Below are 26,021 nucleotides of genomic sequence, written 5' to 3'. Positions count from 1 at the left end.
AAACCTAATATGGCCGTTCCGGAGTGATTGACGCCCAAATAACGTGTCTCTCTCTCTCTCTCTCTCTCTCTCTCTCTCTTTTTCTATGTCTTTTGTGTTTTTTTCCTCCTTTCTCCCGGCTTTTTCAGACCGAGTGTGTCAGCAGCCAGGACTTTCTCTCTGGGTGCCCTTCCAAAACGCAGCCACCGCCGTCACCAACCTCTACAAAGGTAAAGATAACCTTGCTGCATTGCCGGCTAAGGGGAAGGGCAGCCTGCGTCAGGGTTTGAGTCCTGCGCTGGGAGGGTATTAGACACCCTTCCCCGGATCCAGACTGCCGGAGTCTTTGCTGCTGCGGAGTCCAGCCACCAAGTGCCCGGGGGTCGTATAGCTAGATCCGTGCTTCTCAGCCGGGGCGTTTGACCCCCTTCTCACCTCCCCCGGGCACGTTTGACACTGGGGGCAATTTTGAATGTCATCGCTAAGAGGGGGCTGCTGAATATCCTGCTTTGCAGGAGATAGGCTCCCCCTCCCCCCCCAAATGTCAGTAGTGTGGAGGTTGAGAAGCTCTGAGCTGGGAGACGAGTGAGGCGTGCTTCTCACTGGAGAGGGCGCCCAGGGAAGAAGGGAATTTATAGTGCCACAGACAGAGGTGAGCACCTCCGGGAAAACAGTTTTGAGTTAGGCAGCTTAGACCAAGGTTATTTTCGTAGCGTTTATGTGCGTTGAAAACTAGTTGTTTGGAATAATCTGTGCACATTAACATTCTCCTCTTCCCTAGCAAGTTTAAATATTTGCGTTCAAAACTACTGCATATCTGATTGTATATTGTTGGCAGGAAATGTCTGATCAGAGTTTGCGTTGATACGTGTTGTATGGTAGTGTTTTTCTGGAGCTAATCCTCTCCCCTCCCCATGACATAAAGATATGTAAGTAAATGTTCTTGTTCATCGTGCTCTCTCAGTAACTAAGGCTTAGATTTTGTGTCTTAGATTTTGAAGATTTGGAAATTTGGATTTGATGTTTCTTCCAGGGCAAGGTTTCTATGGAGAAAGGATTTGAATTTGACTGTTAATCTTAGTAAAAATGTAATTAAATCAGATGCTTTCAAACTTGGAGAAGCTCTGCATAACAGTATTGGACTTCGTGCATTTCAAAATAAAACAGGTTAAAACACAGGCTGTGGAGAGACTTGCTTCTCAGATTCTTATTTTTGCGTAAGAATGTACAATGATGGCAGCATTCTATAGGAAAAATATTCTTTATCGTGAGATGTTGTGGGTTGAATTTGCAGTTTTTTGGGATAGTAATTTGAAAACATAAGTGAAACCCGGTGAATTGAATGTTGGTTTTAGGGAAGGAGGAACTCATAGTGTAGGCCTACGAGAAAAGGGAAATACAGATGATGCCCCAGTGGTCAACTTTGATTTTATGTAGCTGAGTTCCTTAAATTTTGACTCTTGAGTAAATTACTCTAAGATCCATCAGTGCTTGAGGGTATTCAGCATTGTCTGACTTGGCTCTTGGTTTCATCCAGAAAATTTTGAAATAATACATAAAACTTGTTGTAAAAACTCATTTCTTGGAGTATAATTTGGGTGCTGTATAATCACTCTTTTAAGAATCCTAGCTTGAATTGGACAAATATATACTGTGAAGACATAGAGCATCTATCTCCAACCCAAGCCCCTGGCACCGCTGATCTGATTGTCATGTATATGGTTTCCTGTTTCCATAAGGTCCTGAATAGAGCCTTATGGCACAATCTTTTGTGCGTAATAGCATCCACTTCCCTTGTTTCTGAGATTGATGATGCAGGTGTTAATAAGCAGCTCACTGTCCATTTTGGCCCTCTCCCCCACCCCAACCTTTTTTTTTTTTTTTTTGCCTGAGTAGCATTCTGTTGTTTGTGGGGTGTTACTATTTATCCATGTGTTTGTTGCAATTGATTTTTGCTTGAAGGGGGGGATGGCACCATTTCTGGTGGCTTTTGTATGCCTCTCTTTGCGTAGGCCATACAAAAATATGAACGTTCTTCAGATTTTAATTTTTGGTGCTGTTGTGTACTGTTGTATCTTTTTAGGACTAAAGCTGACAGTTTTGTGTTGTGCTTCATATAAGAAGATGGGTTCAGAAGCTGAACTCTGAAATAATCTCAAATTGGATTGCTTAATTTGAAATTGCTTTTTATAATTTATTTTCTTTGTTCAGAAGCTTGAGAGAGACATTAATTTAAAAAGAAAAGAAAGAAAATCATATATTCTTGTTAATGCAAATGTGTTAGATTGTTAGAACTGGTTTTATTTTATATCCTGTTTTTGTAAAAGCAAATGCATCCCTTTTTACCTGGTAGGGAAGGTAAGTTGTGGTATGTGGAATTTGGTAGTGTAGCAACATACTTTTACCTGAATGAAGGAGAGGAGATAATGCTCTGCAGATACTCACATTCCTCTTTTTCAGGGTGAAGTCTTTGGAGAACAGGACTACAGCTGTAGGAATAATTAGATACCTTAAATAGAACCAGTACAGTTAGCAAGGTAGTGTCACTAGTGCATGCAGCATTAAGTAGTGATAAACCTAAATCATTGTTCATAGCTCTGATTAAATATTTAGATGTAATTTACAGGGGGGAGATTTGGAAGGATGTCTTTAAGCAGGCAGTACTTCTGTATTTTGTCTGATTGCACACTTATCTGGCAAACTAAAAATGGCTCATTTTGCAGACTGGGGAGAGGTTGGCACTTCTTCAGGTTCTTGATAACTGCTAAAAGGAGCACATGGGCTTTTAAAAAAGTTGACTGCTCAGTTATTTGGTTTGGCTGGAAGGATTTAGAGGACAGCTAATTGTCCCTCAGTGTGGACAGAATTCAGGAAAATGGAGTGTGTGGTTCCTTCTCTCCCTGTTGTAGGGCCAGACTTTGGTATCCTCTTTTGGAAAGGGGAGGAAAAAATGTTGGTTGCTGGTTCTTGTTTCTGCCTTGATTCGGTAAATCTAAAGAGGGTGATGTTTAGTTTTCAGTTATGTTCTCTTCTTGGCCTAGTATATTTTTTGATATCTTTGACTCCAGAGGGTAGTGAAAAGTTACTGATGTCATTTTAATTTAGCCCCGGGTTCATGCTTACCTGGGAAATACTTGGCCACACCTAGTGGTTTGCTTTTTAAAGCCCCCTCGTTTTTCCTGGGTGCCATTAGGAATTATTCTCCTTGTTTAACGCTCACTTCTTCTGTTTGGGGTTTCTTGCTCAGAAGAGAGGTTGGACTGGTGGTTGTCCTTTGGGATAAGGCTATCTTAGGAGCCCCAGTGGTCAGCCTGAGGTGGGTGCTGGCGCCTTAGCCCTTCAGCAGCATCCTTGACCCAGTGCTTGATCACACCGCACAGGGTCACTTCTCAGCATTTCCCTAATGGTTCTCTCTCTCAGGTTTTTAATGTTTTTTTCTTCTTTTACTTTTGTTTTATGCTAAGTTCCATTTCTTTGCTTCTACTTTTAATTAAATACTTATTCTTTAAAAAATATTCTTAATTTTATTTTATTTTATTTTATTTTATTTTATTTTTTTATTTTTTTTAAAGATTTTATTTATTTATTCGACAGAGATAGAGACAGCCAGTGAGAGAGGGAACACAAACAGGGGGAGTGGGAGAGGAAGAAGCAGGCTCACAGCAGAAGAGCCTGATGTGGGGCTCGATCCCATAACGCTGGGATCACGCCCTGAGCCGAAGGCATACGCTTAACCGCTGTGCCACCCAGGCGCCCCTTAATTTTATTTTTTTTAAGTAAGCCCTACATCCATTATGGGGCTTGAACTCAACGACCCTGAGATCAAGAGTCACATGCTTTACCAACTGAGCCAGCCAGGCTCCTCTGTCTCCACTTTTAAAAACTGCATTTGGGACCTTTGTTGCATGCTGAGTACTATCACATATGTTGAGAGGTTTCTCTTGATGCTGTTTGTGTGAAAGATGTTTCTGGTTCTCTCCCTGAGCAGCATGTGCCCAGGGAACAGCTGTACTCCACCGGTGCTTGAAGAAGGCCAGCATTGTAAGAATGGTATCTCCTGCTAGGTTGTATGAGTTCTGGTTTTGGCCTGTCATTACTTAGCTGTGTGGTCCTGGAGGCAGATGATGGAACAAGATACTGCACCATGGTGCTCCTTCATTCTCTCAACTGGAACTGGGGATAAGTTACTCCTACTTCAGAGGACAAGATTTGAGTTTAGTGCTGGTGTATGATGAGTATTCCAAGTGCTGATCTTGTTGGTATTTAAGTTCTGATTTCTAGGTGTTTCTGGCTATGAGGAGTCCTTAAAATGAAGGGAAGAAATTCTAGATTGTATTTTGTCTTTGCATTTATTCTTGTGTTGAAGTAAACTTTGTGGCGTGGCGCTTTCCTTCTTCATCTTTCCCTAAGAGGGTACAAGTAAATAGAATTGACAGGCGAGAAAAATGGTGTGATGCCCTTTAAGTCCTTGTTATTGAGATCTCTTGATGCCAGATCCCTTTGTAACATGCTGTCTCACTTCAGCATGGCCATGTTGGACTTGGACATAAAGTGAAACTGAGCTGCTCTGCTGAAAATTTTTGGGCCCAGTGGTGAATGATTGACATATAAACAAATGGTCAGAGAAAACATGTTCTACCTGGAGACAAATAGTGGAATTTCATCTTCTTAAATTTGACTTTCTGGAGCTAGTTTGTGACTCTCCTTTCTGCAAAAAACCATTACTGAGCTTTGAGACTTTCTTCAGAATACCTTAATATGGATTACAATTAGAAACCTTAAGTTTTAGGTTTTATTCTTTAACTTTTGCTTAAGGAGCTGTGGCCTCAGTCATTCCTAACATCATTTGTAGATTCTGTTTGTAAATTTTTGTGGAAAACATTTTCTTCTGTGTAACTTTCCTGTAAAAGGATGTTTTGATTGCAGGTAAGCAGAAATTACAAGCAGACAGGCTTCAGTGGTGTGGACATGGATTGGCTCCTGTCTGACATGAAGGCCAAGGGTAGGATTGACTTCATTCAGTGGCTCACACTGTCCTGCTCCATAGTCTCTTGGCCAGAATTGGTCTCATGTGTACTCAGAACCAGTATCATAGCTACTGTTTGGGGCTATGCAGATTAGATTAGGACTAAACCACATGTTCCACTCTTTGAATTTGTGGAGGAAGCCTACCCCAGAGCTGTCCAAACTGAAACTTGGGAGTACCTTTAGGAGAGGGAGGATGAGGATTGGATGCCAGGCAAATGGGGTTGCTACAGTTCTTCCCTGGCTCCTGTCCTTTCTGTGTGTGCTAGGTGAAAAATAATTATCTAAATAGCTAGAAGTTGGTACCTGTTGTTGGATCCTACGTTGTCTGGGAATACATGAGTCGTTTTCTCAAAACAGTTGGAAAATGGTTTTATTTTGCCTACAATTTAGATCTTTGTTTCTTATGAAACATTTTAAATACTTTTTTTCCCTTGTGGCAGACTGGATGACTAGTGGAGGTTGAAGTTCTAAGTTCGAATATTTTGTAGTCCTTAGTATTCTTTGGAAATGTTGCTTTGACGTAACAACGTGCTCTTACACTTCATAGGTCCTCTTAGGAGGATGGGAGATGGGTTCTCTTTTGTTGGGGAAGAACTACGTTGTAGAAGGAACTCTGTCACTTACCTAACTTTGGGCAAGGCCCTTTGAGCCTCAGTTCCAGTTCCTTGTTTAAGAAATTGGGATGTCTGCTCTGGCCAACTCACATAAGGTTTGTGAATATCAAAAAGCTATAAATAGTGAAATTGGATTAATCTTGTCTATGTATCATGTAAGAAAGCTCTGCATTTGGTCTCCTGTCTCAGATCAGGTGATTGTGTGCCTGTTGTTCCCTGCCAGTGGTGAGAGGATTAGACTTGTAGGAATCTCTAAGTCCATTTCAGCAGTTCATATAAAAAGTTTTTTAAAAACATAAGAAACACGGGACATCTACTGTAACTTGTCTGCGTCAGTTTGTTTCTTGTATAAGGAAATGAATGTGTTGTGCTTAAAGGTTAGATTGACATTTTGATGCCCTTGGGGTTTGCCTAACCTTCAAGCTTATGGCCCTGTTCCACAGTGGCTTCGGCTTCAGTAAAATAGTTTTGGACATAAGACTGTCCCCACAGTTTCTGTGCTCTGCATTTCTAGAATTTGGATGTCTATTTGTCAGGGTTCAGGTGTATTCACAGCAGTCTTTGGCAGAGAGCCTTCGGAAAGCCATGCTTGTGTGTGTGTTTATTGTGCTTCTGTACACTAAATTAGCCTGTGATTACATTAAAATCCAGCCTAGTCATGCCTAAGATTCTCCAGTAAGTATTCACGTCTCTCCTGTTTGATTCAGGGTATGATAGGAGGGTTTTATTTTCAACCAAGTAACTATTTAAAGTCCTAAACATAAGGACTATATTTGAAATGCTCTTGTTTCAACGTGAGATTTTCTGTTTAGGGAAAGAACTGAAATTGGATTAATCGGGTGGTAAAGTAATTGGATTTAGCTTTCAGGATATGCTGTGATTGGTATCAAACCAAATTATGCACAGGCAGCGCAAAAGCAGGTACCTGAAGACCTTAAATGTCGTTATCTGCTGTTCTCTTTCTATACCTTCTAATCTGTAGAAGTCAGTGCTTGTGGAATGCCTGATAATTTAGTTTGTTCTTGGTTGGTTCTGATGTTGAGGCTTGCTCACAATTTCTTTTTTTTTTTTTTAAAGATTTTTTATTTATTTATTTGACAGAGATAGAGACAGCCAGCGAGAGAGGGAACACAAGCAGGGGGAGTGGGAGAGGAAGAAGCAGGCTCATAGCAGAGGAGCCTGATGTGGGGCTCGATCCCATAACGCCGGGATCACGCCCTGAGCCGAAGGCAGACGCTTAACCGCTGTGCCACCCAGGCGCCCCTGCTCACAATTTCTGAGGTGAAATGATTGGTTGGTTACATAAAAAAAATTTTTTTAGTTGCGTAAATTTTAGAAGAGCATCAAAGTTGGATAACTGTCTTTCGTCTAAACCAGTGAATATTGCATTTTCCAACTTTGTTCAGATCTGGGATTGAAGCATCAGGCCCTCCCGCGAGGCGCCTGGCTGGCTCAGTCAGTAGAGCATGTGACTCTTGATTTCGGGGTCATGAGTTCAAGCCCCACATTGGGATGTGGAGCCTACTTAAAAAAAAAAAAAAAAAAGCCCCAGTCCCTTGCAGATCTGATTTTTGGGACTTCTTGTTGTGTCCTCAGTCAAACCAAAACATAGCCAGCTTTCCTCCCTGCATTGTCAGGTTTTTTGTTTTTTGAAAAGACTATTTATTTATTTGACAGAGAGAGAGACAGCCAGCGAGAGAGGGAACACAAGCAGGGGGAGTGGGAGAGGAAGGAGCAGGCTCCCAGTGGAGGAGCCTGATGTGCGGCTCGATCCCAGGACTCTGGGATCACGCCCTGAGCCGAAGGCAGATGCTAACGACTGAGCCACCCAGGCGCCCCCATCATCAGTTTTTTAAATAGCCATCTCAGGTGTCCCCCCTCCCTCTGGCTCTTGAGTTTTGTATCTAGTTGAGGGAGAACGTTTTGCTGTCTGGTTTGCCAGGTGTACATTTAAATGCCTGCTTCATCCTGCTTTTGCACTGTGCAGGCCTGCTTCAGACTTGTTTCTTGTCGTCCTTCTATGCTTCCAACATTTCCCCTCTGTACTTACAGTTCTGGGTTACTTCCATTTGGTTCTTGAAAAATAAAATTTCCTCGGTCATTCTGTTTGGACCCACTTCTCTACTTAAAAGCTTGAGTAAAACGGTTCTTTTAGGTAGGGCAGGTTTGTAGAAACCTGGTTGCTTTGAGGTTCACAGTTAACATTTCACCTTTCTGTGGTGCTGTGGGATGGACTTAGGTTTTGCTCGAAACTTTGATTTCTCTTTTTCAAAAGCTTACAGCTCTTTGAGAATCACTCTTCTAGATACAGCTTTACCAAGGTCATCTTGAGTTTATCTACCCCTAAGGTTGGCTTTATCTAAGTCTTTAAGAGATTGGAAAGTGCTATAGTGTCCTCTTAAATGTTATTTACCTTTTTTTAAAGAAGTTTTTTTTAAAATTTATTTGAGAAACATCTTGTGTGCCCATGTGCAAGCACAGTTGGGAGGGAGAGGGAGAAGCAGACTCCCCGTTGAGCAGGGACCCTGAGATCGTGACTTGAGCTGAAGGCAGACGATGGCTTCACTGACTGACCCACCCAGGCGTCCCAGTGTTTTGTACCTTTAAAATGGAGTTCATGCTTGCTTTGTTTATGATGAAATGAGAAATTAGAAGCCGTTGGTTCACATTGTAACTTGGCCATATTCTAGTAATGAGACACTAGAGAAATTACTTCATTCCAAAGGTGCTTTTTGTATCTTTAGAATAAGAGTAACCCACTTCTCAAAGTTGTGATGGAGTTGACTGTTCTTAAGAGTGCTCCCATAGACAACTTCTTCCATGTTTTTGTTTGGAAAATTTTTTAGCAATAAGGACTGATCATCTAAGGACTAGGCTGTGTGATAAAGTTCTGCTTGTGCTTCCCTCTTACAGTCTTGCTTAATAATGCAAATTCACGCAGTTTGGGATCCTCCGTACTGAATTACTGTGTTTCTTTCTGGAACACAACTCTTTATTGGTTATTGCTTTTTCTTTCAGAGTCTTCTAAGTTAATGGTTTTAGACAAGAAATTAAAAAATCATGGCCCAGAAAAGTAATAGAGGAATGATTCTTTGTGCTACAGAAGATTTCTGCTTTTACAAAAGGCTCAGGGATAAATGGAACTGTTGTCTTTAATGTGATTAAAGATATACTTGTGAGTTTCTCTGAGCCTAGCAGTTCAACTAAAAATAAATGGTTATGACTTAAATTTCCCAAAAGGTTAGGGATTATTTATTGAAAATGTGGGTTCCATATATACAGGGGTAGTATTTATTTACAGGGAGACTCGGAGGCCAGTCTGAGAGATTTTTAAGGCAGGGTCTTTTGGAAATGATTGAGTTATGGGAAACTGTTGGGAACTGGAAGCACAAAGAAAGTATACACCTTGGGAAATGAATGAAGCCTTTTCTCTTTCCACTGTGTTGTTTGGTTTTGGTGTTGAATAGTCAGTCAGAATTAAGTTTTCCTCTTGATTTCTAAAATGTTTGCTGCTGCCTTCAGTGTGTTCCCAGTACTTGGTGCTGAACCTTTCAGTAGGAGTGCATCCCCAAAATGACATAGTAAATGCAGGTGGCCTAAGTGATGTGTAATATTTAGTCATCTGTTGAATGATGTGTGCTCCTACTTAGAGTTAATTGTGAGATTTCTCATTTCTGAAGGAGAGTAGAGCTTAGTGGTTAAGAACCACAGACTCTGGAGTAAAATTTCAGCTCTTTTATATATTCTGTGACCTTGCTGGAGTGGCTCAGTGCTCAGTAGCTGTTTCCTCTTTGCAATAGAGGGAACCCTAGTACCACTTATAGTGTCGTCTTTTTTTTTTTCTTTTTTAATTAACTCTACACCTAGTGTCGGGCTTGAACTCATGACCACACAATCAAGAGCCCTATGCTCTACCACTGAAGCCAGCTAGGTGCCCCTCAAGGTCTTCTTACTGCTTTTTTTCTCACATGAAGCAGAGTATAGTACTAATACACATTTAATAATTTACCCATCATGAGTATTATTAAACAGGCTAGCTTAATTAGATGAAGCTTAGCAAGATTTTTAAGGGAATAGCATTTTAAAAATGGTAACTTGGCTACCAAAAAGTAGTCCTGCTTTCTATTTAAAATTACTGTTTTGGGGGGCCACCTGGCTGGCTCATTCAGAAGAGCATGCAACTCTTGGTTGTAAGTTCAAATCCCACATTGGGTGTAGTGATTACTTAAATAAATAAACCTAAAAAAATAAAATTTTTGTATTTTTTTTTTTTAAGGAACAAGGCAGAAGCTCTAGGTCTACATGATGTGTTATCTCTGAATTTAGACCATTAAGGTTCAGTGCCATGTATAACACTTCAAATATGGATGAAATACAGTTTAGTTTAATGGATTACCAATAAACTTTGAGAACCACATACTTCATGGTACTCCTTTTGGTTCACTTGTAAAACGGTTTTCTTTTAGAAGAGAATGCAGCATGGCTCTACTGATCATCATATATCTTTTTTCTTGTTCTTTTTTTCTAACAGAAAGCGTGGATACTCATCAGCGAAGTTTTGATATTGGAATTCAGATTGGCTATCAGCGACGCAATAAGGATGTGTTGGCTTGGGTTAAAAAGCGCAGAAGAACTATTCGTAGAGAAGATTTGATCAGCTTCCTGTGTGGAAAAGTTCCTCCACCACGAAACTCTAGAGCTCCCCCAAGACTGACTGTAGTGTCCCCTAACCGAGCTACTTCAACGGAAACTAGCTCATCTGTAGAGACTGATTTGCAACCCTTCCGGGAAGCCATAGCTCTGCATGGTAAAGCCGTTTAAACATATTTCTTTGGAAAAATGGTTAAGAGTGTGCCTGTGGACCCATTTTCACATTTAGGTTTAGGTCCAGATATATTGTCTGTGTTTTGTCTATTATAGTAACTACATGCTCTAGAAATGTTTAAGTAGAATGTAAGCTAAGAACTTAACGTGGGCAATTTTTGAATGTTAGCTAGCCCATCCTAAAAAATGTTTTTAGAAAGCTAGTTTGAGCTTATCAGTGTGACAATAACAGAATCTTTTGCAACATTGATTAGATCTTACTGCTTTATACTTACTATTGTACATGTTTTCTTACTATTCTGAGTCAAAGAGGAAGTTCTTGTGTCTTAAGAATTCTATTAAATTTCTGACTGCCCGGAGAGCCTGGTCAGTGGCAGGCCAGTGAGGCAGGTAGTTGTTGGGCTGTTCTCGTGGGAACTCCCTTTGACACTCTCAGGGCCTGTAAAGGGTGAGAGTTGATGACCCAAGTGGGAATGGACAGATGTAAGAATAAGTGACTTTCCTTATGTCTGTTGTTCCTTAGGTCTGATAGTCAGGAGTGTCAGGACAGTCTGTCACCATCACCCCAGGCCAGACATGCCATAAGAAGGCCGCCTTGGCTAAGGGCTTTAAGTATTTATTACTGGAGAAGCCTAGGGGTGTGTAGTCAACAAGTCTGTTGTTTGTCCCTCTTTAATACAGATTTACAAGTAGAGCTGGAATAGGTACTTACATGACATATAATACTGCTGTAAAAATAAAAGAACAACAAAGCAATGAGACTTGGTTGGAACTGAACAGGAAACATGGATGATACAGGTGACTAAGAGGAAAGAAGTAATTAGTTAGGTCAGGAGACCTGTTAAGAGCGAACATTTCTGGGCTGTAATTTAGTAACCTCGTATTAAAAAGGGTTGGATATAAATGCAGAGGGCTTCTGTGTCCTTGAAGCCTTAAGGCTTGTACAGATTCTTATTCTCTTTGGCAGACCTTGATTCTTTACCTAAAACCCTAATCAGAGTGTGGGGTTGGAAAAAGTGTTTTTTCCTCCTGATAGTTTATGATAAATTAAAAACACATTTATTGCAAGAAAGTCCTGATAACATGGATGCAGTACTTAGGACTGCTGGCTGTTTCTAATGTAGGGAAATAGTCATGTCATCAGAACGTCTCAAATTCAGGCAAAAATGAGGTTGATCTGTTCTTACTCAGTTACAGAGTTCACCTCTTTTACCATTAAGTTTGGAACAGATGACTGGAAGTGTGTGTAGTGTCAGGCGACTGGCCTGTCCATGCACAATAGAGCTGGATGTAGTTGTCTCTAAGCATTCTGATTTTCTTTATCATCAGATGCATTTATGATTCATTCCATACCTCTCTCATTAAAGTTTCTTTTTTCTGTATCATACTATAGAAGGTAGTTTTAAGACCACAGATGCCGCTCCTGTTATAAAATATTAGTGCAGTTGTATACCTTGTAAAAAGTGCCAGGTTTCTCCTGCCCCACCCTTTTTTGACTGTTCAGCTTGTGATTTGTTATTTTCCTGAATTTTTGGAGTTTTAGTAACAATGTATTTTTAAGAAGAGACTTTATAATCTTACATTTAAATTGTGAGGTTCAAGAAAGTTTAATTATAAAGCTATGTAGAAAAATAATCTTTCCCTTCAAGCACCAGTCCAGGATATACTGGAGACTCTGTGTACTCTTACTCCGAAGATTCCTACACTGAATTCATGTAGTTGAAACACTGTTGTGGTCAAGTAATACGGCCCCTTGGAAGAGTATACAAAAACATAAATTACACCGAGTTTTGTGCTTAGTGGTTTTAGAGAACATCAGTATATTGAGGAGACAGCTAGTCTGGTTTGGGTGTTTAAAGTGATTGGAATGATTTCTAGTGATAGGGCATTGTTGACTAAATTGTAAGGTAGATGAATGACCAACTTCGTAACCAGGTGTCCTCGTGATCTGAGTTACTGGATAGTCTGTAAATTGAAGTGAAAACTGTCCAGATGATTTTCTAAAATGTATTTGGAGACATCTTCGGTAGGGTACATTGTTAGAATTTAGTTTTGCATATAATTGCTTAGCCAGATCTGTGAAATGTAGTTGAAGTCAAAGTTGAAGGTCTTAAGGATCTGCATGGGAAGGAGAGTCTAAATTCATGAGGTTTTGGACTACAAGGGGGGGGCATAGGAAAAGAGTTGCATATTGAAGTATACTTAATAGTTTATAAACAGCAAACATGAGTGTATGAGGTCACATCATCCTATCCCTTTTTATGAGAGGACGTCTTCCCCTGTAGTTTTTCTTGATCAATTCCTAAATGCTCTCCTATACCAAACACACCTGCATACACCTAAAATACGCATTTTATTTGGGAAAAAAATGGCAGAGATGTAAGATACTTGTAGAGCATTTGTTTCCTGTAGACACTGAGGGTATGATAGTAAGATCTTCTGATTAGTACCTTGTCAGCTTTGGACTTAACACAATTTCAGTCATACATACATCAGTTAATGGTTATCAGACAGTTTCAGTCAAATCTGTTGGTTATTGAGGCTTAAAGAATATAATCCAGTGCTTTATTTTGGCACTGGTCTGCAATATAGGTTGCTTTTTTTCCTGTGTACCATGGGACCTAGTCATCTGGATATTAAACTTACCAAGAAGTCAGAGAAATACGTAAGCATGTGCTAAACTGATTTTTGTCCTTGCCTTATTAATCCTTGTCTTAAAATAAGAACATGGAAAAGTTACCAAGTGCTGAATTAGTACCTGCTACCTCGTTGTTCATGTAGCAAAATTTCAGATGGACCTAAAATCCTCTGGACCGTTTTGTGGTTCTCCATCTCCCTTTCTAATTCTACTTCTTAGTCATCCTTTCTCATCTGGAGCCTGCCTTTTCTTTGTTCTTTGGGGTTTTTTTTGTTTTTGTTTTTTTTATTTGTTTGTATGCTCTTTCAGCCTCGATCCTTTCCTCAGACTCTTTCGCTGACGTGGATTACACTCTATCAAGCCCTAACCGCCTCCTGCAAGGCCCCATACTTGTAGTTTAGCCCCTGTTCCTGACTGAGTGGTGTGTGTGCTCCATTATCCTCTGGTGGATGTCCACACCACAGCATCCCTGCAGACATCTTAGATGTCTGCAGCCCTTCCGGCCCCCTTAGCAAATACCTGTCTTTTCCTCATTGAGCCATTCAGATGCATACATGGCAAATTCTGTGCTGTCTATGGGAATGCGTAAACGAAGAGTGAGTATTTCCTTCTCTGTTGAGGCCAGCACATACTTGGATAATTTACTTTATAATGTCATGAACGTGGGATGTGTAAGATATTCTAGGGGTAGAAAGGAACATTTTACCGTGCTGCCTGGCTGTGCATTAAGAGAAGGCTGTTTGGAGGAGATGAGCCTGGGTTCCGGGAGTAATCTCCTTCCTGCTCTTGCTTCCTGGCCCCGAGATGACCCAGTCGTCGGTCCATTTTTCCTAGGGCCACTGGAGTAGTCTTTTCGATCTTGTCACTTCACTGAAGAAAACTTTTATTTATGGCTAATAGGTTGAAGTCAGAACTGAGAATGGCATTGCAAGGCCCTTCTGATTGGGTCTTGACCTTGGGTCAGATACCTTAGCCATACTGTCTCATCTGTGGAATACCTCCATGCTCATTCCCTGATCTTTCCCTCTGCCTGCTCATACTTAAAGATGGATCAAGCGCCTCTTCCAAAATGAAGCTTTCTTGCAGTTCTGAAGCCCTTCTGGAGCCTTCCTTGAGCTGTTAGTCTGTTCTCCCCTGGGATTTGCTTCTCTGGCTGTCCCTCACAGTAGATTGGGGCTACCTGAGGGCAGGGCCTTGTCTTAAAGCTTCTGGCTTCAACAGAACCTGGCAAAGAACCTGCTGTACATGTGTTCTGAGTCGAACAGAGTTCAGAGGTCTGTTAGTGGATGGATATAACACAGTGGGGGCAGAGAACCTTTCGGAAGAGTAGAGGATCTTAGATCCCGGGATGACTGCAGTGAGGGTAGAAGGAGTGGTGTGTACCTTAGGAGAGCTGCGGAGGAAACTCCTTAAGTTAGAACAACTGAGACTTTGAACAGGGCTTGAAGATGATGCACAGTTTCAGCTATGTTAGTGTTTACTTTGTGCCAGATTCTGCTAAGGAGGTGCATTTAATCCTGCACTTGCCTTGAGTTATTGCCATTTTGTTGATGAAGAAAGGGGGTTTATTTGGCTTCGATGGATCAGATTAGGAAGTGGTAGGATAGATGTTCCAGATCTGCCTGTCTCCAAAGTGCATGCTCTTAATCACTGTGCCTCCATATTTGTACATTTGTGGTCCCTCCCCCATGGGCCTGGGGGTGGGATGGGAAAGATCTTCAGGCTTATTTTTCTTATTTAAAGATATCAGACAATACGTGAATTTTCTGTCTCTGGTTTTTTTGCCATAAGTGAATCTTAGTAGGCTTGAAGATGAATGGCTCTTGACCTGCTGCATTTCTTTCTGGTTCTCTTTAGTAGGAAGAGTAGTTAGGCTTTTTTGTGTGTAGATTACATTCCCAGTATGACCTTGGGCAATATGGTTAACCTTTCCAAGGCAGTCTCCTCCTTTGTGGAAGGCGATATACTTATTGTAAGGTGTTAGAGTGAAAGAGAAACTACCTACCTACCCTTTCACAACACTGTTTTTTCCCTTTAGAGAAGTGGGACTTCTGATTAGTTCTAAGTCCTGTGAGCGCCCTCTTTGCCTCTGGGTGACATTTCACTGCAAAAGTAGACCTAGAGCTCAGGTAGCCTCTGAGGATACTTTTTTCCCTTTTCAGTAAGGATGGCCTTTTAAATTGAGTATATCACTCCAGAGGGGAAGGATAATGTAAAACTTAATGTTAATTACGTTACTTGCTAGGATCTGGAGCTTTTTTCATTTTTCATGTTGATATAAACCAGGGAAATGGTGCTGTTCTATTTCTACTGGATGGACAGAGATTCTCAGTTGACTTGCCCAAGCTATTGGAAAGCCTTGGATTGAAATCTGGTCTCCTTGTTCTGAGTTTTGTTCGTTATTGGGGAGAGGGTTAGGTGAAAAGGGTCCAGAGTAGGAAAGGGGCATGTGTTCATGGACGGGAAGAGAGAGACCAGGCTGGGGGAAGCAGCTGGATGCCAAGGCAGACTTCACTCTTTTGATAACTTTATTCAAGACCTCCTCACTCACATCTTCTCTTAGATTGTCTTTGTAGGTTCCTGGCTGTGGTTCAGACTGTTCCTATAAAGATCAGAAACACTTGGTTATAGTTCCAAAGTCATTTTGATGACATTCTTGGCTGAGGTACTAGGAACCAACCTCACCGGGTCTGGATTGTCGTTTCTGTAAGATTCTATCCGTTCACCCCTAGCATGCAGGGTCTGGTGTCATAATAGGCACTGGTGGGAATTGCTGTCATTGGCATTTGGCTTTAGGATCTCACCTTGCCCGGTTTTAAGTTCATTTCGTGTTTAAATTAGCAAGTTCTAGGGGTGCCTGGGTGGCTCAGTAGTTAAGTGTCTGCCTTCGGCTCTGGGCGTGATCCCAGAGGTCTGGGATCAAGCCCCATATCGGGCTCCTCTGCTGGGAGCCTGCTTCTTCCTCTCCCACTCCCCCTGCTTGTGTTCTCTCTCTCTCTGTTAAATAAATTAAATCTTTAAAAAAAAAATTAGCAAGTTTTAAAAAGGCTGTGGGCCGCCCCATTCTCTAGTATAAGTACTGAAAGGGGCTTAGGTAGGCTAGCATTTAACGTGACCCTGGAGAATTTCAAACAAAGGAAAGAAACAGAACATTTGTTGTTTTAAAGAAAGCACTTAATGACTTAAGACAGCAACTCCTTAGTATTGAAGTCTGACCTCTGAACCCTTTTTAGTTTGAAACCCTCCCTTTTGGTGGATATAGTGTTAGGAGTTTGATTTCTGGAGTTCAAATCCTTTTGTGGAAGTCGTGGTCATTTAAAAATAAAGTATATATTGTTGTTCTGTAGCCTTTTCTATTGCCCAGGGTTTGGTGAAGACTAAGTACTAAGTGCTGTTGATTAGAGGCTAGTGGTAGGGGTCTGTGATGCAAAGGTAAGTTACATAATATCCTTGAGTTTCTAGGCTGATAGAATTTGGTTAGAGCTTTTGAAGTATATGAACACAGGCAGTCAGATTGAGGTACAGTACCATCACCCTAGGAGTTGAATAAACTCCATTTCTGGCTCCTCCTTTTTTTGCCTAACAGTCTTCTCTGGGCTATGTACCTGGTGATCCTTAGTCTCTTGAATCATTAAATTGCTTGAAAGATTCTTGGATCTGGAGGAACTGGGTGTAGGGCTTTTTCAGAAAATCATAAAAGGTCAGATAGGAATTTTTACCTAGGAAAAATGTAAGGCAAATTCCTAATTTGTCATACTCAATGTATAAAACTGATACCTCCTTCTCTTAGTGTTTATGGAAACCTGTGGATTCCAGGGCAACCTAAACGGATAGGGTTTTCGTTCTCTGAGCACAGGTTTTTGTAGCTTTTGTTTGTCAGAAAACATTCTTGGACCTGTGTGCACTAGAGCAATACAGAAGAGAGTTAAGAAATTTTGGTGAGAACAAGGCCTCTTGATAGAATTTGCTAGACACCTGAGATCCAATACATTTAAGAAGAAATGGACTAATTGTGTTTGGTTCTATTTCTTCCCCTTATCACTCTTGTCCCTTTCCATCCATTGAGCTAAATATTTAGAAATAAATGTTTGATAGCTAATACAGATGTTTAGGTTAAGTGTTTTTAAACTGATGGTATAGTATATACGAAACTCCTTGTAACTTTCCGTTGCAGAGGACTAACTGGAACTGACCTGTGGGGGATTTTGATTTCATCCATCTGTCAAAGTCCTTCTCTTGCCTGTCTGTGCTCCTAGTATAGTGTGTGGAACACGGTAGTAGGGACTTAATAAATGCGTGTTGAATGTTGCAGTCTGCATCTTCCTGAAATACAGAACTGTTGATAGTTACTTAACAGTAAAACATTTTTAAAAACTTACTTGGAAATTAAGATGTAAGAGATTAATGCACCAAAGCAGTCTCATCGCTTAATTGCTTAAAATTGATAATTTCAAAGAATCTTCTTTAATTAAAATTCCTCTGCAGGCTGGAATTTCTAAATTATGGCCTTTGTTCAAGCCAGCTTTTGAGAACAAGAACAATGAAGGCAGTTAACACAGCATTAACAGTTTTGATGAAAAGTTGGCATTTTCTGTATATTAAGATTAGGTATTAGCTGCTGAAGTTTCTGAGGTAGGACTTAACTAAAGCTACCATAGCAACATCAGTGATGCGAAATTGTTTTTGAACTTGAAGTAAAATTTTGTTGGACATTTTTTCATTGACGTGAAAAGGAGTCCATATAGCCATGCCTCAGTCACTTTACTCACCTAGTACTGGTAGCTATGAAGCACTTTAACATTTGAGTTTAATTTTTCCACTAGTTTTCTGATTTATAAATACCAGTTTCTTGGAAAGTTTGAAAATTTCCGAAAAGTAAAAAATTCAGTATCTTGTTATCCCACTATATAGAGATAACTACAGTTAAATGTTTGGTGCATTTTCTTTCAGTCTTTTTTTCAATGTATAAATATTAAAACTATTTCATAGTTGAGATCATACTGCATATATGGTACTGTATCTTGCTTTTTTCATTTTAACGTCGTGAGCATTTTTCCCATGGCATTAAAACTGTCTTTGAAAAATTTGAAAGCATTGGGCTGTCAGTATAACTGAAAATGTTTTCTTGGTGTGACACATGTATCTTTGTAATTGGTTTGATTTAGTGTGCTTTACTTCAATAAAAATTCAGTATTACAATTTACATATTGGGGTGGGGAGTGGTATCTACTTCAAATTACTAAAATCTTAGTAGAACTCCTTTTTCAATAATTTGAACTCCTTCCCTGGTGCATTTAAAACACGACATTCTACACACAAGTGCTTGCTTGCTTAAAACCTCAGAACACCACTCTGCAAAGGGAGCGCTACCCACTTGAATAGCGCAATTCATTTGAAATGCAAGAATGCCAGTGTCCTGGGGTTCCAGTCAGGAAGTTACCACTTTGTTCAAATGGTGGGGATGTCAAATCCCCCCTTTAATACTGGAGATGGGAGAACTGTTGGAGCAGATCTGCCCAGGGTCCTGAGCCTGTGCTGAGTGGATCGACCGTAATGACAGTCTGCGTTTTCTCCTCCCGGGCTGGCCCTCTGCCCTCACAGGCTTGAAGGGGGTTGGGGAGCAAGTAGATAGTGTAGAGGCAGCCGCCAGGCCATGGGCTGCCGGGTGGAGGAAGGGAGGTGGACCGGTTCTGCACTTGTTCTTTCTGTGCCTGTGACCTGACTCCATGCTGGGAAACTGGAATGACATGTAATTAATTCTGAAAACAGGATTTTCTTACTATCTCAAGCATGAACTTGGTATGAAAATAATAGTTATGTGCTACTTTTAACAATTGACCATGTAACCTAGATTCTTATAACCTGGACTGTGACTTTGTTTTAGCTCCAGTGGGAGCTTTCTTTTCAGAGTATGATGAAGTCATCCTAATCTTTTTTTTTTTTTCCTATTCCTGCACTAATCATTTAAAATGGATGCAGAAACTTTAAAACTGATTGAGTTTATCTTGTATTAAGCAATTGAGACTTTTCTGTCTAATCATACTACTTGTTCTGCTGCTTTTGTCAATTGATATTCCCATAGCCCTTTTGAAAAAGTGTGTTTTGGTAGAAATTAAGTTGTATGCCCTTGGGCTGTACAACTTAGTTTTTAGTTCTGAAGCATGTTCAGACTTTCTGTACTTGTATAGGCCTGATTGTTCATGTGGCTTAGCTAAGGTTTCCTGAAGCATCTTCCAGTAGCTGTCATTGGTTTATAAAATAAAATTTGGGCTGTTTTAAAATAATATATTTTTTGGTTGTTCATCTTAATTTTTTTTTTTTGACATTTATGAAAAGTCTTTTTGGGTAAGATTTTAGATCGTTAAACTTTGAAAAGAATTTGCACTGCTGAGAGTAGATAGGAAGCAGGTAATGTAGCACATTGTGACTTGACTTTAGCTTCCCAACTAAGCCCTGAGTCATACACCCAAGAGAAAAAAGATTGCGATTTTCCAGCAGTTACTGGGGAATTTTCAAATTGACCAAGTTGATAATTTAATGTCTCTTCTTTTTCATGGAGAATAGCAGTGGAAGCAATAGAAGTATTTGCTTGATGTGCCTGTTCGCTTCTGGTGGAGTATTCTGTGAGCCTTGGGTATCTTTCCTTAGGTGTTCAACATGTTGCCATGTTAACGAGGGGTTCTGGGGGGGGAAGGGTGGGGGTTGTTGAGTTCTCTTGGTGGTTTCAAATGATAAAGGGATCCTCAGTTTAATTATTAAGTAGCCCGGTTTTGTGCTGAAGGCCCACATTTTGCAGTGTAATTACCTTAGCACTTCCTGCATTATGAAACAGCTATGAAAAGGTTATTGTCTTAAGTTCATGGACACTTTTTAGTATTTTGTTACGGGCTGCTAGGTTAGAAAAATACAGCTCTCCCCTCACACTGTGGTGGAGAGCTGAAAAAAAAAATGCCAGCAATTTGGGAATAATTGGAGTTTTTTAAACTTGGTGGCAAAGATTTAAGAGAAGAGAGCCACCTGGGTTTGTTTCCTGGCGTTGGAGAGGTGAATGAACGTCAGCAGCTTTGGATTTCAGTGGATTTCAAAATGGGCAGGACTTTGAAGCACTCTCCTGTTTTGAGAATTCGGTGAATGCTGTGTGCCAGGCACCATGTGCATTAGGTAGAGGTGAAATGACCCTGTTGCTAGGAAGAGCCTAAAGGATCCTATTGTGCTGTGTAAGATGAGCCTGGGACGTTTCTTTTCCCTTCCTTTCCTATATGTTTAATAAACCAGTGTGGGCTGAGGAGGAAGCGTAGTTCATTTTTGATGTTACACTGGAGATGTCCAGCAGGCAGTTAGAAATACGAATGGGTCCTTGAGCTCAGGAGAAAGGCCTGCTCCTGTGGAAAACGATGCCTGTAGGTAAGCTAAGGGGTCAAGGACACCACCCTGGGTGCCACCAACCTGTCAGGGGCAGAAGAGAAGCCCTCAAAGGCCACTGAGGAAGGAGCTGGCAGGCTGGAGAACAGGAAGGAGCGGAGAGTTTCAAGCAGGAGGGAAGAGGAACCAGCAAGAGACTAAAAAGGAGAGAGGTAGGAGAACCAGGAAAGAAGCCGCTTCGGGGAGGAGCTGCTGGAGGAACTAGGGGCCTCAGTCAGCAGGAGCAAACGGAAGGGAGGCAGGCACAGGCCTGACCCTTGGAAGGAGACCCTCGGAAGGAACAACAGGTCCTTTGCTTCTGGCCATGCACATCTGCATACTCCCGGTGGGAGCGCAGAGGGCAGGAAGGGAGAGGAAGTCACTGTTTAGTGAGGCCTAAGGTAGGCTAGGCTCTAGACCCTGTCACCACTTCCTGCTGAAATGTTGACTTGAAGAAGGGGCAGTGTCACAGTGAAGGAGAAGTCTTAGATTGTGCTTGAGTTTGGGTTGCTTGCTTAACCTTTTAACCTTGGTTTCTCATCCGCAAAACTGGTCAAAAAAGGATTATTTTGAGATGAAATTTAAAAGAGCGCCTAACACAGGAAGTGTTCCAAGTTTAGTGCCTTTGTCATACGTAATTTTTTTTAATAGGCACCAGCCTTGGAATGGAGTGGAGCTAGAGAGGGGTGTGATCAGCTTTCCTCTGGCCTACAGTGGGGAGGGGGAGGACATCTTCCACAGGGAGAGCAGTAAGGGGGCCGATGGGTACCAGGTAGGGAGTTTGAGAGCAGTTCAGAGGAGGTGTGTGGTGCAGAATGGGACAGGCCTAAGGGGACTGCTGAGGCCACATGCCTGAGAGTGTTCACAAGGTATTTGTAGCGTAAGAACGGTGTCGAAGGGAATTTATTAATAGATTTGATGTGGTAGAAAGTAGAGAATTTTTTCTCGACTTTAATGTTCAAATTTAAATCACATTTACAGAGCATAAAAATAGAGCGGGCCCCTACCCAAACCAACCTGTAAGCTTATTTTAAAAGCTAAGGTGCAAGTTCTGTTCTTTGGGAACATGGGTTATACTAGATCCGATTCTGTAAATTTAGTCCAGCAATAACAAAACCCCTGTGTGAGGCTAGAGTAACGTAAGGGGGGGAGTTCATAAGGTAAATCCACTGTCCGTGGTTTTCAAATTCAGCACTATGGTTAATGATTGCTGGCCTCGCTTCTGCCTTTCACAGGTTTATCCTGTACATTTCAGAGTGGAACATATGTTTGCCTCCTTAGCTATTCCAGAGTCTGAGGATTGAGTGTCCAACGATGAGTGCTGGGTCTGTTCTGGATTTAATTCAGCCTTGAAAGCAGTAGGATTTTTTTTCATACCATCCTTGTGTTCCCTCCTCTGAGGGATTATATATGGTAATAAGTTAGGCTGTCCAAAGGGGTATCTACCAAATACAGTCCAGACCTTGGGCGATCATACAGCTTGATCTGCCCAAGTTCAAAGTATGATATCCCAGCATACTTTTTAATAGTGATCCCTTTTTTGGGCTTGAGAGTGTACTGTTGTGGATGATAAATGACGAAGTCAACTTACCTGGAGGGGTAGTTGGAACAAGCCCACTCAGGCCTGGAAATGATTGCTTGCTCTCTCCTTTGTGCACATAACACACACTGGAATGATCTGTGGGGGGGTAACTGGATAACCCAATTGTCCTGTTGGAAAGCAAGCACCTGCTGTCCTCAGCCATCAACTACAAGTAATACATAAACCGACTAGAGGGGAGGGGAGGGTTCTGTGATACGTGTGTATGCCTAGCATGGTGCTTGCGACCTAAGATGCTTCCAGGATTTGGTAACGATCAATATTGCGAATACTGGTAGTATTACCAATAAAACATCTCCTACATCTGAAGCCCAGCGATTGGTTTTTTCCAGAAGAAAACGTAACTGCTCCCTGGTGACCCCTTAAGAAAACAGGAAAGACGTCCTTTGACCCTATGAAACGTTGAACGTAAAGTGGGTTGCTTTCAAGAGGGTTACATAATCGAGCAACTCTAAAACCTCTTTTCTTCTTCCTAGGTCTTAGTGGTGCAATGGCTAGTATAAGCGTGCGTTCGAGTACCCCAGGCTCTCCTACACATGTAAGCAGTGGATCGAATGCTAGTCGAAGGAGAAATGGACTCCATGATGTCGATTTGAACACTTTCATATCAGAAGAAATGGCACTCCACTTGGACAATGGTGGAACTAGAAAGCGTACCTCAGCCCAGTGTGGCGATGTCATTACAGACTCACCAACCCATAAACGCAACAGAATGATCTAAACTGCAGACATTTTCACACCCACCATGCTGCTTGAAAGCCACTTGATCCTCAACATATACTATTATTGCAAAGGAAACATGAGGCCATCTTCCCTTGTTCACTGTTTCAGACAAGTGAATTCTATAGTGGTTGCCATAAAAGGAAGTTCTAGGTATTTACAGTAGATGCCTCTTGTAACTATGGCTTTCTTAAAACTATAATCCTAGCAGAGGACATCAGATATCGTGTAGTCATTAGCAAGATCATCATAGGCAAACATATATCCGTTCCAAGGCTAAAAGTGACCTTAACTGTATTTATTCTCAAAGGGAAAGGAAATATCAGATGTTTATTTGGTTATAGAATGCTTTTTTCCCCCCTGCCCTGCCCTTGGTCCATTTCCTGCTGTGTTGAGTATTTTGCTTCAACAGTATTGCCAGGTTCCTAAAATGATCTCAAACCCACGATTTGGCTTCCTCGTCAGATCTGCAGGCTTCCATTTTTTGCAGCAGCACTCTATCACGCACCTGGGCTCTCCGGAGTCATGGCGTGCAACATCCCGTGATTGGACTGTGCCCCGTTTTTTAGTTTTCCAAGCAGTTTCTAATTCTGGTGATTGTGTGATGTAAAGAGGTGCTATGATGGTCATGCAATTAATACTTAATATTGAATCAATACACAGAACTTTTATCGGATTCACTTTGTGTGTGTTAGCGCTCTAAAAGTAGCAATACTATTAAATTGCCCCCAGACTGACCCTGTAGGCTTAAAACACTCCCGTTTTAAGACAAGTACTTCTTCCCATGCAGGGTACTGTTTCTTATGGTAAATGTAAACACGTAGACTGCATTCAAGGGGGACCTAAAGTAGAGAGGTCATGAACTTTGAGGATGGGCTTCCTTTCCGGTTCAGTATTAGTGAGAGGGAGATGGATGGTGGGGGAGGGTAGGTATTCCAGTCTTTCTTGTCCCGTAGTACATTTTTCATGAATGCCCTACTTTGTGTGCAGTTTCCACTGGAATGGTGGAAGATAAAGGTCTTTTATCTGCTATAATAATGTGGTCACAACTTAAGTAGCAACACCCCATTCTCTGGTCCCTCTCCCCCTAACAAGTGCAGTTTGGAATCTCATTCTGGAAGAGATGGAATCGCATGGAGGCTCTCTAGACGTTAGGTAGACCTAAGTAAAGGTTCCGAGTAGATTCTCTGTTGAGTCCCTGTAAGACCTCTTGTAGCCACAGTGTTTTAGAGCATGTTTGATTGTTTCCTCTTCATTTTTAATATCTTGAACTGAATGATAGTCTTTTTTAGATGAAGAACTGATGTCAGCCTGCCAGGTACTGTAACTTATTCTATCATATTATTATATTATATATCAAGTAGGACAGTGAAAATGTTTCCTTGCAAACTTGTAGTCCAGTATCAGTTAACTTCCTGTTTTTATCCTGAAAAGACCATTGCAAATCAGTGTAAGGGTTTTTCCAGTTAATTACTTACAGCACTTTGTTAAAAGTTTGCAATTCCTTCAGCCATTTAATAATAATCTTTCTGTGAAGAAACTTTGCTGAGTTAACCATAATATTCATTGACTGGGTGGGAGGTGAATGGAATGTGTGAGCTGAAGTTCTGTACTCACAGATCTAGCCCTTATTTTTTTTTTAAAAAAAAAGTCAATTCCGTACTAAAACTAGGAACGAGAAGTGAGGTATTTCTAAATTTTTGCGAAAGTGGATCAGTTTTTGTTTGAATATAATAGCAGGAAGAATTACAGCAATCCGTCATTTTACCTGAAACAGACAAGCCTGTGTATTATGAATACTTTTAAGCTTCCCTTTGGAATATGCCCAGAAATGCATTTGGAGTTACCTTGTTTTTCTGTCGTTGTCCATTTAGATTCTGGAATGGGCGTTTGGTGGTGTGAAGCATTGCCCACAAGTGGCCAGAACTCCTCTTCCTAAAGGAATTTGAGATTGAGGAACAGCTGTATAACCTCCCCCTTAAGCCTTGGTTATAGTTCCTCCCTCTGAGTTGAATATAACATTTTTTTTATTTTTGGTTGTTTTTGTTTTAGTTGGTGCTCTGACGCGTAATCTCAGTACCCTTTACTCTTGATTGTCAAATTTTGATAAAACATGTGCCATTTTCTTTGGTAAGAGAAAGCAGGTCTTAATGTCTGCCAGAACACGATTTATATGCCTTATTGGCTCCATTAAACTTTTTAAAAACTTTAGCACTCGTTACTTTTTTCCACTGCATTTAATCTCAAATGCTGTTTGTCAACTCCTCGTAACAACTCTGCCTGTTCTGTCTCATGGCTCTCTCCCGCGCCCCTGAGCACAAAATAACCCTAAGATCTAGGAGTAGAAAGGGACATGATTTCTTCTCAAAGGAAGACTTAGTTCTGACTGCTAGATTTTTGAAGCCTTTGATTGTGCCATTTTAGATGCAAACAAATCATGGAAGATTGCATATTGTGTGGTACTTTTTAAAATAACATTGATTTCCCCCCCCCCCCAGTCTCTTGAGAACAGCGTAGGCTGAATTTTAAAACTTAACAGTTTACTTTGGGGGAACAGAACCTCCCTTTATCTTTTAAGCTAGATTCTCGGATTCATTGAGACATCATGGCTCATTAGATCTGTTCCCGTCACCCTAACTTGGCATGAGTGGGTTGAGTTCATCCTTACACTGCAGTGTTCTGAGCATGGCTGAAGCATTAAAAACTTAATTATAATGTTTAGTATTTTATAGAGCAGAATTAATGGAAAGCATTTGGCTGAATCTAAAGACCCACAGTCAAATTTTTCAATGTGGTTTACCCAACTGGAGTAGTGGTGCACACCTTAAATCATGCAATGAATAAATAATTTAAAAAACCGAAAAACTATGGGGCTTGTCTGCAGTTTTGTTTTGGTCATCACATCTGAATTAACTTTTTTGATGCAATCAAGTTCAGGCTTTTAGAAAAGAACCAGCCTTCTTAATCCCCCCACCCCCACCCCAGGGGCTGTTGGAACACACTAAACTTTTCCTAACTGTGTCTTTGGGCTGTAGGGGTTCCCTCCAGCCGCGAAAGCGGGGCTGGCTTCTTCCTGTGAAGGTGCAAGACGCCAAGGGATGATTCGGAAGTGGAGGGAGCTGGGGACCTATTTGGGAACACGGGCCGCAGAGTTACTTTTAGAAGAGTATTATGGATGAATCACTAAATTTTTGGCATGATTGTTTGAGGGGAATGG

At 41.1% G+C, this 26,021-nt stretch overlaps 1 protein-coding gene across 1 annotated transcript; it reads left to right on the top strand.

Annotated features, from left to right (window-relative positions):
- Nucleotides 1-55: 55 nt before the first annotated feature.
- C10H16orf72 (chromosome 10 C16orf72 homolog) lies at nt 56-25,669 on the top strand. Its single transcript, XM_011225562.3, has 3 exons — nt 56-209; nt 10,153-10,428; nt 22,561-25,669. Exons 1-3 carry the CDS (start codon nt 86-88, stop codon nt 22,803-22,805), a joined length of 645 nt encoding a protein of 214 aa, XP_011223864.1. The 5' UTR covers nt 56-85; the 3' UTR covers nt 22,806-25,669.
- Nucleotides 25,670-26,021: the final 352 nt, after the last annotated feature.

This window comes from Ailuropoda melanoleuca, chromosome 10 (assembly GCF_002007445.2).
Source record: "Ailuropoda melanoleuca isolate Jingjing chromosome 10, ASM200744v2, whole genome shotgun sequence".
Taxonomy (NCBI): domain Eukaryota; kingdom Metazoa; phylum Chordata; class Mammalia; order Carnivora; family Ursidae; genus Ailuropoda; species Ailuropoda melanoleuca.
The sequence above is the reverse complement of the archived record's forward strand: the minus strand, read 5'-3'. Positions and strand labels throughout refer to the sequence as shown.